A 13,754-nucleotide genomic window follows, 5' to 3' on the forward strand; every position below is an offset into this window, starting at 1 on the left:
ACCAAAACACTGGAAACCGAAGACCTCACAGTGAATCTTGGAAATCGGAAGAACAAAGCCTTTAGATTAGGATCTTTGCTTTTCGTAGTATATATAAATGATTTGGAGGAAAATGTAACTGGTCTGATTAGTAAGTTTGCGGACGACACAAAGGTTGGTGGAATTGCGGATAGCGATGAGGACTGTCAGAGGATGCAGCAGGATTTAGATTGTTTGGAGACTTGGGCGGAGAGATGGCAAATGGAGTTTAAACCGGACAAATGTGAGGTAATGCATTTTGGAAGGTCTAATACAGGTAAATAATATACAGTGAAGGTTAGAACCCTCAAGAGTATTGACAGTCAGAGAGATCGAGGTGTACAGGTCCTCAGGTCACTGAAAGGGGCAACACAGGTGGAGAAGGTAGTCAATAAGGAATACGGCATGCTTGCCTTCATTGGCCGGGGCATTGAGTATAAAAAATGGCAAGTCATGTTGCAGCTGTATAAAACCTGAGTTAGGCCGCACTTGGAGTATAGTATTCAATTCTGGTCACCACACTACCAGAAGGATCTGGAGGCTTTAGAGAGGGTGCAGAAGAGATTTACCAGGATGTTGCCTGGCATGGAGGGCATTAGCTATGAGGTTGAATAAACTTGGTTTGTTCTCACTGGAACGAAGGAGGTTGAGGGACGACCTGACAGAGGTCTACAAAATTATGAGGGGCATAGACAGAGTGGATAGTCAGAGACTTTTTCCCAGGGTAGAGGGGTCAATTACTAGGGGGCATAGGTTTAAGGTGAGAGGGGCAAAGTTTACAGGAGATGTACGAGGCGTTTTTTGTTTTTTTACACAGAGGGTAGTCGGTGCCTGGAACTCGCTGCCGGAGGAGGTGGCGGAAGCAGGGACGATAGTGACGTTTAAGGGACATCTTGACAAATAGATGAGTAGGATGGGAATATAGGGATACAGACCCTGGAAGTGTAGAAGATTTTTGTTTTGGACGGGCAGCATGGTCAGCTTGGAGGGCCGAAGACCCTGTTTCTATGCTGTACTTTTCTTTGACGTGGAGATGCCGGCGTTGGACTGGGGTGAGCACAGTAAGAAGTCTTACAACACCAGGTTAAAGTCCAACATGTTTGTTTCAAACACTAGCTTTCGGAGCACTTCTCCTTCCTCAGGTGAATGAATAGGCAACCATTAATTCAAATACAACCCCCAAAGAACACAACACTAAGTAATCCTTTAAGCTTCCCAAACAACATCCAGAAGACAGAAGAAACACCTTTCAACAGAAGCACATTAGGTTTACATTGACTACTGAGAACATTTAGAATTCTGAATTCACCAAATGATCAAGAGATAGTCTTTTGATGGCAGAGAGAACAGCAGTACACCTGCTTGGTCTGGCTTCAACTCCAACACTGAAAACAAAACTAAAACACACTCTGCAGCCTGCTCAAAAACAAAAGTAAAGAGCTGACACAGCCCAGCTCCACCCACTCTCTGACATCACTACAGTAATAAACACCCATTTCTTAAAGGTACTCTCAATACAGATGTTTATATACGCACCAATTTATAAACACCCATTTCTTAAAGGTACTCTCGCATGACATTATTACCACAGAAACGTGTCATTATAGGAAGGAGCATGCAGTAGTAGTCCCTGCATGAACAAATGACAATCTATAGTTCCCCAACTGCAGCCAAAGTCTTGCTGAAGTAAGAGTATCTTTGCAAACTCAACAGATGAGCAGTGGGTATCGGCAAAGCCAAAGGAGAAACAATGGTCTGGACCTATTGGGCTAAATGGGATATGTTCTTTTGCTGTAAATATTTTGCAAGAGTATCGACCCACAGGTTTCAAACTAAAGAACAAGGGTTTGTAGTTGCAATCTCCCACCCCACACAATCACAACTGTTACTCTGAAATAGCTCCAACTAAGACGATATCTATGCATAATCTTTTATTTATATACATTTAGAGTGCCCAATTATTTATTTTTCCAATTCAGGAGCAATTTAGCATAGCTAATCCACCTACCCTGCACATATTTTTGGGTTGTGGGGAGCGAGACCCCTGTAGACAGGGGAAGAACACACGGCCAGTGACCCAGGGCCAGGATCGAAGCTGGGTCCTCAGCGCCATGAAGCAGCAGTGCTAACCACTGTGCCACCATGCCATCCTAGTATCCGTGCATAATCAACGTTAATATAGGTACAACTGGAAATACTTCAGCATTCAAGTCACTTCAGCTATTTTCATACGAAGTACAGTGATACCATTAGAATTCACTGCCCAGAATAAAAATATTTATTAAAGAAAAAATAATTCACTGCCCAGAAAAGTCTTTGGATCTGCTCCTGCTTTACTGGTTTAACTTTTCTGGAAGTATGGCAGAAAATGGCGCACAGACCTCATATTTGCTGAAATAATCCCAATGAATTGCCAGCAGACCCAAGGAATTGACTGATCCCTATGACAATGTAGGCAAATTCGCAGACCTCACCTCTCTTCAGCTGAGAGTTGTGAGTCAGAATGGGCATGTGGGGGCAGACGGTATAGGTACAGGATGTTAGAAGAAAGAGTAATGAATTGTTGAATTGCTTTAGGAAGAAAAACAACTATAGAAATAATAAGCCAGTCAGGTTTGTACAACTTGACAGCCATTCTGACAAAAAGTCATTGACCTGTCTTTCCAGTATTTTCTCTTTTTATTTCTGATTTCCAACATCTGTAGTTGGTAGTTTGCTTTGGAATATGACTGCCTTTATGTTCAATGGCTTCTCTTTTGCGTTAACCCTTAAAACAACCAATTGTGGAATTTGACCTATAGGTTGCTTATCCAGAACAAAAAACACCACATTTCTGTCTCCATCACTAAGACCCTGAAATTACTTTAGTGCTTCTTCAAGTTTTGGAAAAGCTTTGGAAAAATACAATAGTTCCTGATGTTGAATGGGAGGGGCTGGTTTAGCTCACTCAGCTAAATCGCTGGCTTTTAAAGCAGACCAAGCAGGCCAGCAGCACGGTTCAATTCCTGTACCAGCCTCCCCGGACAGGCGCCATAATGTGGCGACTAGGGGCTTTTCACAGTAACTTCATTGAAGCCTACTCGTGACAATAAGCGATTTTCATTCATTTAATTTCAATGAATTTTCCACAAACCTCGGAGGTCACAGATGAAGTTAATATAGATCCCAAAAGATTGAAGGATTATAATTTCAGCGCTATGTCAGGAAAATATCTTCAGGGTGTTGGGAGCTCCATTTGCTTGCAATTTACATTCCTGAATCAGTCTCTAACATTTCCCTCATGCCAATTCAGAAATAAATATTGACATTGCAGATTTTAGTACTCCGCGTGAGGAGCCAAAGATATTGGGCGAGATTCTCTAGCCTCCCTGTTTCTCAGCAGCGGGAGCCGGCCTGCCGTTAGCCAGCGGTGGGATCTTCTGATCCTGCTGCCGTCAATGGGACTTCCCACTGACTCTACCCCATGCTGCTGGGAAACCCATTGCGGGAGTGCGCTAGTCGGCAGAACCGGAAAATCTCACCCATGGGGTTAAAATTTCTCACCTTGTGTTGGTTGACGCTCCATATCCTGATAATTGAATCTCGACCAGCTGTGAACAGTCTGTTTAACGTGGGATCGAGCTGAAGTGCATTAACGCCATTCCGATTGTATTTCTCGACTTCATCTCGAATAACGTAAGACACCTAAAGTGAGAGAAAAAAAATCAGCCATTAATAACATTGCCACAAGAGTCGTGTCACAACATAATAAAATAAAAATACAAGAAATCCGTCAGACAGGCTGAATTGTGTAGTGACTACTTAAGAGGAACAAATACAATTGTTTGTGGTTAAATTAAGCTGCAATAACCAGGTTTTTAAATTTCTCCACATTACAGCTACTTGTAAGAATGCCCTCCCATTTTGATCATTTGTTGAGTGACATAAAATTTCCAGCAAAGTCAGTCTATGTCAGTTGTTGCCAAACCAAACCAGGCACTGGGACCTGACCACAAAATAGGAGGTTCACACTGCTCAAAGACAATTTGTCCATACCTACTATACTTCACGTACAAGAACCCGCCAGAATCTCTTCAGATTTCAAGAGCTGAAACTTAAATAACTAAATAAAATAAGTTAGGGAACAAAGAAGGATAAAGGAAGAAAAAGTGAATCGGAGAGCAGAACCAGGAAAGCAAAACAGCTGATTGGGTGAGTACAGTTATATATTCTATAATATTAAGGAGCAAAGAAGAAGGGCCCTAGTTAGTATTAATTAATACTAGTTTATACCATTTGAAATTGAATACTAATTACTACTATTTGATAGTAAAAGGATAAATTTAACTTAAAGGAGTATGGCAAGGCAAGAGTTTAAGCCGTGGTCTGCTCCTCTTGCTCCATATGGGAGACCAGAAATGTTTCCAGTTCTCAAGGCCAGCATGTGTGCAGGAAGTATCTCCAGCTGCAGTTCCTGGAAACCAGAGTTTCAGAGCTGGAGCAGTGCCTGAGGACACCGTGGAGCACCCATGAAGCAGAGTATCATGGATAGCATGTCTGCAGAGGTGGTCACACTGCAGGCTAGACTCCACAGGCAGGAAGGGAATCGGTGACCACAAGGCAGAGCAAGGGGGCGAGGCAGGCAAATGACAGAGCGAGCAAAAGTGGCAGGGGATTCAAGAGCAAGGAGAACTGACAGGCGCTTCTGTGACCACGAGCACGACTCCAGAATGGCATGTTGCCTCCCTAGTGCCAGGGTCAAGATGTCACGGAGCGGCTACAGGGCATTCTGAAATGGGAGGTGATCAGCCAGAGGCCCGAATATATGTTGGTACAAATGACGTAGGTAGAAAAAGGGATGAGGTCCTGCAATGTGAATTTAGGGAGTTTCAAGGTAGGTTAAAAAAACAAGACTTCAAGTGTTGTGATATCAGGATTGCTTCCTGTGCCACGGGCAAGTGAGTATAGAAATAGGAGGGTAGGTCAGATAAACGTGTGACTAGGTCAACAGATTCAGCAGCTTAGTTCAGTACAGGCAAGTAATACTTTGCTCTTGAACAACTGCCGTGCATTGCATCCCAAATGAAAACTCAAATATACCTAAACCACGCAATCCATGCAGGTAGATATTTTATTTGCAAGGTATGTCGTACATACAACTAATACCTATACAGACACACCTCACTCAAAGTACAAGGAATTCTAACAAAGGATTAGCAATAGGCAAGGCTTATGGAAACTCAAATGTGCGATGCTAGGGTTTAAGCAGTCAAAAGCGTACTATCTTCTACAATCAGCACACAGCAACCTTTACATCCAAGTACAGATATGACAAACAATTTAGTAAGAAATATTACCAGCAAAAGTAGTGATAAACATTATTCAACAACGGCAACTGGTGTTATAAAATTTACTTTATGGACAAATTGTTACCAGTGGAAAGAAACGCTAAAATAAAAGGAGTGGACGGTGTGTCACGATGGGCAAGCTCGGAGAGGCAACAAAAACTTGGTTGAAATTATGAATTGTGAGATGGGAAACATAGTTCACTAGTACAGCACACTGGTCTACTGGTCACGTGCATTACAGCATTGTGGAAAAAGGGAATCTGGCTTACTGCTTCCCTATAAAGTTGGGCAAGACTATGAGCAGCTTGGTAGCTGCATTCTCAAGAGTGGTCTCATGGAAATTTTCAGAACCCAGAAGGTGCAGGAGGCCATTTGGCCCATCGAGTCTGCACCAAGCCCCAGAGAGCATCCTACTATGCCCACTCCTCTGCCCGTCTCTGTAACCCCATAACCCAAACCAACCTGCACATCTTTTTTTGGACACTAAGGGGCAATTTAGCATGGTCAATCCACCTAACCTGCACATCTTTGGACTGTGGGAAGAACGGAGCACCCGGAAGAAACCCACACAGACACGGGAGAACGTGCAAAATCCACACAGTCATCCAAGGCCAGAATTAAACCTGGGGCCTGGCGCTGTGAGGCAGCAGTGCTAGCCCCAGTGCCACTGTATCGTTTCATGAAGATACTCTTATTCCCCTATATAAGCAGTTAAGTATCCAAGATTCTTCATGCACCAAAGAGTCAATTCAGGAGAGACTTGCAGTTGTCCACACCTTGATTGAATGAGATTGCATTCAGATTGTGCAGTTCACTTCATTCCCCATTTTCATTCCATGTTTCACCCATTCATGTTCACATAAATAAAAACATGATGATCCAAATTTGGAATAGACATGGGAGTAACTAGTAGCCACCTAAATTTGCCACTGATAAAATGTACAATACTGCTTCACGACTGTTAAAATGTGCCATCTTAAATTTGCATCAATTTTCTTGCCTTTCAGTTCTTATCTGAATGGCTGTTGCATTAAGTTTTTGTTCAAACGCAGAGCCAGAGTGCACAGCTAGCACATTCACCAACCGCAGCAGACATGCCGAAAGCTGTCAAGCTTCAGTTTCCGGCAGAGATTCAAAATACAACTAGTCACAGGAAAAACATTTTCATTCCTTAGAAATGTTTTCATGTCCTGCAGGATGATATTTTAAGTTATAATAAAATTATTAGGAAAAGATAGCAATGCTTAAGAGCAAGTAACCCCCCCCCCCCCCCCCCCCATTTAGGAAAGGCAGTGGCAAAGCGGTATTGTCGCTGGACAACTAATACAGAGACCCAGAGTCATAGAGTAGAATAGAATTTACAGTGCAGAAGGAGGCCATTCGATGCTCTGGGAACCCCAATTCGAATCCCACCATGGCAGACAGTGATATCTGAATTCATTAGAAAATATCTGGAATTAAAAGTCTCAATGACGACCATTAAATAATTGTCGTAAAATCCCATCTGGTTCACTAATGTGTAAACTGTTGGCCTTACCTGATCTGGCCTACATGTGACCCCAGAGCCACAGCAATGTGGTTGCCTTTAAGATGCCTTCAGGGATGGGCAATAAATGCTGACCCAGCCAACAATGCCCACATCCCATGAGCGAATTAAAAAAAATGTAAATGAAGAAATTATCTGTTTATACTAATGTGCAAATAATGTTATACGAATGTACAATAATAATAATTATTAAATTTATTAAAAAGAAATTGTAACACTGTCAAAATTATTTTAAAAAATAAAAAGATTTTCTCCTGCAACAGTTAACAGATTAAATAAGCACACACTTTTACAAAGTAGAAACTCGTCCAATCTATCCAATCAAACTATTTCACCCCGATTACTTCTAGTATGCTTAAATTAGAAATTTATTTTCAAAAACACCAAGTGTCTGATAAAACTGGAATAGTGAGAAACCCAACTCTACACTGGTTATTGGAGTAGGGGGTCTCTCTCAGACAGCACATTGGGTACCAGTACTTGAAGGAAGATGCGGTGTTATCAGCAATGTGTGAAAATCAGCCGGTCAGAATGTGAACCATAAAGCATGGGGGCCAGGTTTGGAAAGAATGCACTTATTATTTGGTGCAGCTGGACAGCTAATGGCATCTAACAGACTTAGAATCATAGAATCCCTACAGAGCAGAAAGAGGCCATTCGGCTCATCGAGCCTGCACCAACCCTCTGCCAGAGCGCCCCACCTAGGCACAACCCCCCCCCCCCCCCCCCCCCCCCCCCCGGTAACCCTACCTAGAGGCAATTTAGCATGGCCAATCCACCTAACCTACACATCTTTAGGAAACCATGGCACCCGGAGGAAGTCCACGCAGACACAGGGAGAATGTGCAGACTCCGCACAGTCACCCGAGGTCAGAATCGAACCTGGATCTCTGGCGCTGTGAGGCAGCAGTGCTGACCACTGTGCCACCCCTGCATGTTCAGGGGCTGGTTTAGCTCACTCGGCTAAATCGCTGGCTTTTTAAGCCGACCAAGCAGGCCAGCAGCGCGGATCGATTCCCGTACCAGCCTCCCCGGACAGGCGCCGGAATGTGGCGACTAGGGGCTTTTCACAGTAACTTCATTGAAGCCTACTCGTGACAATAAGCGATTTTCATTTCATTTTAGGTTTTTAAAACTTGTGTGGCAACTTATTTCTCATTTTTCTTCTTGAACGTGAACATTGTTGGCAATGCCTGCTTTTATTGCCCATTCCGAATTGCCCTCAAGAGAGTGGTGGGTGTCACTTTCCTGAACCGTTGTGGTCCATGTGCCGCAAGTACACCTACTGTGCTAATAGCAAAGGAGTTCTAGGATTTTGAACGAGTGACAGCAAAGTAGGTACAGTGATGGAGTCCCAAATCAGCATGGGGTGTGACTTAGAGGGGAACGTAGGTGGTGGTGTTCCCAGGCATCTGCTGCCCTCATCCTTCAAGGTGGCAGAGGTCACAGATTTGGAAGGGTATTACACTTCATGATCAGCCATGATCATAATGAATGGTAGAGCAGGCTCGAAGGGCCAAATGGCCTCCTACTGCTTCTAATTTCTATTTTTATTATCTTTTCTTTTGAAAAGTTTATTTGGGTATTTGTAGTTTTTATAATAACGATAACAGCAACATAAACATGGTACACAAAACATTTCCATCCCTATCACTTTCTTCGCACCTCCAATGAAACAATAGCCTAACCTCCCTCCCTCCCCCCGCTAGATATCTGCTTCTGCCAACATTTTAATTTTCTCTGAGAAAATCGACGAACGGCTGCCACCTCCGGACGAACCCTAACATTGACCCTCTTCGGGCGAACTTTATTTTCTTGAGACTGAGAAAGCCAGCCATGTCACTCACCCAGGTCGAATTTCGGGGGCTTCCAGTCCCTCCACGTTAACAGAATCCGTCTCCGGGTTACCAGGGAGGCAAAGGCCAAAATGTCAGCCTTTTTCGCCCCCTGGACTCCCAGCTCTTCCGACACTCCAAAGATCGCCACCACCCGTGTTTTAAGTGCTGTGGACATAGCCTCAGCAAAACCCTGCCAAAGCCCTCCAAGCTTCAGGCATGCCCAAAACGTATCAACATGGTTTGCTGGACCTCCCGCGCACCACGCACACCTGTCCTCTACCTCGAAGAACATGCTCAACCGTCATGTGTGCCCAGTGGACTACCTTAAATTGTATCAGGCTGAGCCTGGCACACGATGAGGAGGTATCAACTCTGCTTAGGGCATCAGCCCACAGACCCACTTCTATCTCTCCCCCTAGCTCATCTTCCCACTCGCCCTTTAGTTCCTCTATCCGAGTTTCCTCCGACTCCATAAGTTCTTTGTAGATATATGATACCTTCCCCTCTCCCACCCATGTTCTGGAAACTAACCTGTGGTGGCAAAAGTGGGAAGGTCGGAATCTGCCTTCTCAGAAAATCCCGTACTTGCAGATATCTAAACCCATTCCCTGCAGGCAGTTCAAATTTCTCCTCCAAATCCTTCCAAGCTAGGGAAGCTCCCGTCAATAAATAGATCTCCCATTCTCTCAATTCCTACACTTTGCCATCTCCGAAACACTCCATCCAGTCTTCCCAGCACAAACTGATGGTTGTTGTAAATCGGGGCCCAGACTGATGCTCCCTCCGCTCTCCTACATATCCTCCCCTGCCCCCAGACTCGGCACTACAACCGGGCTTGTGGAGTACTGGGCCGGCGAGAATGGCATAGATGCCGTTATCAGTGCCCCCAAACTTGTGTGCTTACACAATGCCTTCTATGTTTATTATCTAACAGGAACCAGAGAATAGTGCTAGATGAGTCTTTTTTAGATTGGCAAGATGGGATAAGAGTGCCACAGGGATCAATGCTGGGACCTCAACTATTTACAATTTCTATCAGTGACTTGGGTGAAGAGACAACAAGTACGGGAGCTGAATTTGCTGATGGCACAAAGGTGGATAGGAAAGCAAGTTGTGAAGACATAGTGAGTCTGCAAAGGAACAAAGCAAGGTTAAACAGGCGACAGGGTGGCACAGTGGTTAGCACTGCTGCCTCACGGCACCGAGGATCCGGGTTCGATCCCAGCCCCGAGTCAGTGTGTGTGGAGTTTGCACATTCTGCCCAAGTCTGTGTGGGTCGCACCCCCACAACCCAAAGATTCGCAAGGTAGGTGAATTGGCAATGCTAAATTGCACCTTAATTGAAAAAAAACAATTGAGTACTCTAAATTTAGAAAATGAAATAGATAGGTTAAGCATGTGGCTAAAAAAATTGGCAGATGGGAGTACACTGTGGGAGGTGTGTGTCGTAGTCAATATTTTCCCCGCGTCTGTACTGTGATAGAGAAATTCAAATAGCATTCATTAGGTAAGCAAAACTGAACTTTATTTACGAATTAGAACTGCTAGCAGTAATGGCTGAGACTTGAAGTCAGAAGGCAGTCAAGTACAAACTGCTGAGTCCGTCCCAAGTCTGCAATCTCAGAAGAATAAGACGATTTTTATACATTATAGGATCAAGATAACATGAATACAGCTTGGTCAGGAATTTGATCGAAAGTAAAACATAAGTAATAATCATTACAATGGCGTCACCTTGCTGACCTTTAGGGGACTGGGGTCTCATATCATTATCTTGTCTTTGTTTTAAGAAATGGACAAATTTGTTTACGTACAGGAAGAGACAGTTTTTTAGCTTGGTATGTATTGAGACTGCTCTAGTCTCATGACGAACACGCCTTATCCTAGAGTTTCAGAGTCAGCCAGTTCTCAGGTCAAGTTGACCTTGGCTGTTTGTATCTGTGTATTTGTATCTGTGCCTTAGGTTATGTGAAGTCAGTTTAAATTCAATTGTACCAAGAAGACTTGACTAGTTTTCCCATCATGCCATTATTTGCTTCGCACAATACCACATGTGAACTTGTTCACATTGGCAGGAAGAATAGAGAAGCAGCATATCAAAATCCATAGAATCCCTACAATGCAGGAGGCCATTTGGCCTATTGAGTCTGCACTGACCCTCCGAAAATGATCCTACCTAGGCCCACTCCTCTGCCCAATCCTCGTAACACTACCTAATCTACACATCTTTGGACACCAAAGGGCAATTTAGCAAGGCCAATCCACCTAACTGCACATCTTTGGGTTATGGAGGCGAAAGCCACGCAAACACGGGGAGAATGTGCAAACTCTAGTGCCCAGAGCCGGGATCGAACCTGGGACCTCGGAGCCATGAGGCTGCAGGGCTAACCCACTGCGCCACCGTGCTGCCCTGACGTCACAATCATATCATCCATGCTCTTATTGAATGGCGGAGCAGATTTGAGGGGCCGAGTGGCCTACTCTTAATACTAATTTGTAAGTCTATTTGTTCCTTTATGAATTGGTGTTAAATAATTTGACCAGAGATGAATTATAAAGAATCTCATGGTAAATAATTTGCGGCCACACACATTTTTGAAGCCTAACTTTACCTACACCTTGTATCGCTCAAATAGAATGATACACTTGTGAAAGATTCAGTCCAAAGATGTGCCGGTTAGGAGGATTGGCCATGCTAAATTGCCATTCGTGTCCAAGAAAAAAGGTTAGGTGGGGTACTGGGTTACAGGGATGGGGTGGAAGTGTGGGCTTAGGTAGGTTGCGCTTTCCAAGGGATGGTGCAGACTCGATGGGCCGAATGACCTCCTTCTGCACTGTTCCATGATTCTATGATATTCAATCCAAATAAAATCCTTGGTTATCCATTTGCTGTAGGTACAATTGAATTAATATACAAGGCTGATTTAAAAGGTTAGAACATAATACATGTATATTTTACATTTAGGCTTATATTATCAACTACAGATTTAAGATAATTGGCAAAAGAAGAAATGGCAACATGAGGAAATTTATTTTACCATAGCAAATAGTTACGATCTGGATGCACTGTATGACAGCACGTTGGAGGCAGGGACCTTCAGAGGGCCAGCAGAGACAACAAGCTGAATGGCCTCCTTCTGTGGTGTAATTATTCTATGATTCTACAATAATGGCACTTAATTGAAGAAGCACATTAACAGCCCGATGGCTGAATTGGAGTAACAGTCTGTACATTAAGATTTTTATGTAAGTAATCAGATGATAATCTGATCCAAAAAAAAATTTGGCAGGTAACAGGGATGTTAAACGGTTAGCGTTGAATTGAAGTTATATTAAAATTACAAATTAAATACACTATTCCGACATGACAGGCACTGAAGTCTATATGAATTTCATCATTTAAGTACTTCATTGAGGTAAGGAATATGGATGAGACCAGTACCTTTCCATCCTGCATCTTAAGGGTTTGAATTTTTCAAATTTCTGAGTGGTTTGATTGCTCTGGGCGTGGTGGGGATGACCATGTTCCAAAATTGGGAAAATTACATAAGTGATTTTCCAAACATTAGAAATACTGGCAGGAGAAGACCACAAGGGCCATTGAGCCTGCTCCACCATTCAATGTGATTATGGCTGACCTGCTGCGCCATGCAATGTGATCATGGCTGATTTTGGGCTTCAACTCCACTTTCCCACCCATTCCAGACCAAAAATCTCTCTATCCCAGCTTTAACCAGGGATATTCAACGATAAAGCAGCCACAACCCTCCGCGAATTCCAAAGAGTCACAACCGTTTGAATGAAGTAATCCTTCTTCGACTTTCGGTGTGTTCCATGGAGTAAGTGGTCACACAAAAGGCAGCTACTGCCCAAGGTTACAGAAAAGAGCTCTTTTTTAATAAATACAGGGTGGAATTTTGATGAGAAGATGTAGGTGAATGTTGGAGGAGTACTTCCCCCAGGAATGGTATGTCTCTTGGTTACCAGACCCGGCAGAAACAGTGAAAGATTTGGCTGGAGCTGCAGCAAAGACAAAAGCCTCTTCCAGCAAGCAGGCGGGGTAGGGGAAGCTTAAAGGATTCAAGCTGACTTGAGGGCCTTTATTAAAGCTGAATTCCAGCAGCAGAGGGAACAACTGTGAAAAGATCTTGCCACGGCCATTGAAGAAGTGGTGACGAGACGTCCGGTGGCAACCATGAAGGAGTAGGCTGCGCATTCAGCGGCTCCCGTCTAGAACGGACTCTCTGACATTTTTCAGGAGTTTTCACGGACTTTTTGGGGCAGATTGGTGAAGCGAACACAGCCAGAAGGATTCCCTCTCTGTTGTATGGATAGCTGGACCAGGAGTGGCCAGGTGAAGCTTTTAAGTCCCAGCAGGCAGAAGCATGCGGAGAGGGCGCGAGGCACGGCATGGCGGCTGGTATAGGCCAGGGTGCATGGGCGCTGTGGGCACAGGAACAACAGGAGTTCCTTAGGGGCTGCTTTGGTGATCTTAAAAAGGACATGCTGGCCCCGATGAAGACATCAATAGACCAAATGATCGCAACTCAGGCAACACAAGGGAAAGCGATTAAGGAGATGGAGATAAAGCTATCCGACCATGAGGACGAGTTGGTTGTATTGGCCCTTAAGGTGGATGCGCAGGATGACCTCCACAAGCATTGGCAAGAGAGGCTGGAGGCCCTAGGAAACAGGTCCAGGAGACAGAACTTGAGAATTGTGGGCCTCACCGAAGTGTGGAGAGGTCAGATGCAGGAGCATTTGTGTCCAGGATGCTGGAGACGCTGATAGGGACGGGGGTATTCCCTGGAGCTGGACGGTCCAGACAATGAGGTGACAGTCTGATCGGCGCCAGGGGTGGGAGCTGCCGGGGTCAGCATGGGTCAGCTGACTCTCGGGATCGTAGTGGGGGGTGAGCAAGTGCCCAGCTGGTGCTTGGCGGGGGGTTTTGGGTCGTGGGGCTTTTTGGGGGGGGGGGGGGGGGAATGCTGCTTTGCTCACAGCGGAGGTATCAATTTGGGGTAC

The 13,754-nt window shown here is 44.5% G+C and overlaps 1 protein-coding gene across 1 annotated transcript in view; it reads right to left on the bottom strand.

The window, feature by feature from the left end:
- Positions 1 to 13,754, bottom strand: part of LOC119966568 (WD repeat-containing protein 48) — a 162,866-nt gene that overhangs the window by 112,944 nt on the left and 36,168 nt on the right. Inside the window, exon 2 of the mRNA XM_038798480.1 lies at positions 3,562 to 3,702. Coding sequence (XP_038654408.1) covers positions 3,562 to 3,702 — 141 coding nt within the window. The remainder of the gene's footprint in view (positions 1 to 3,561; positions 3,703 to 13,754) is intronic.

Source organism: Scyliorhinus canicula, chromosome 5, assembly GCF_902713615.1.
Source record: "Scyliorhinus canicula chromosome 5, sScyCan1.1, whole genome shotgun sequence".
Classification (NCBI taxonomy): Eukaryota; Metazoa; Chordata; class Chondrichthyes; order Carcharhiniformes; family Scyliorhinidae; genus Scyliorhinus; species Scyliorhinus canicula.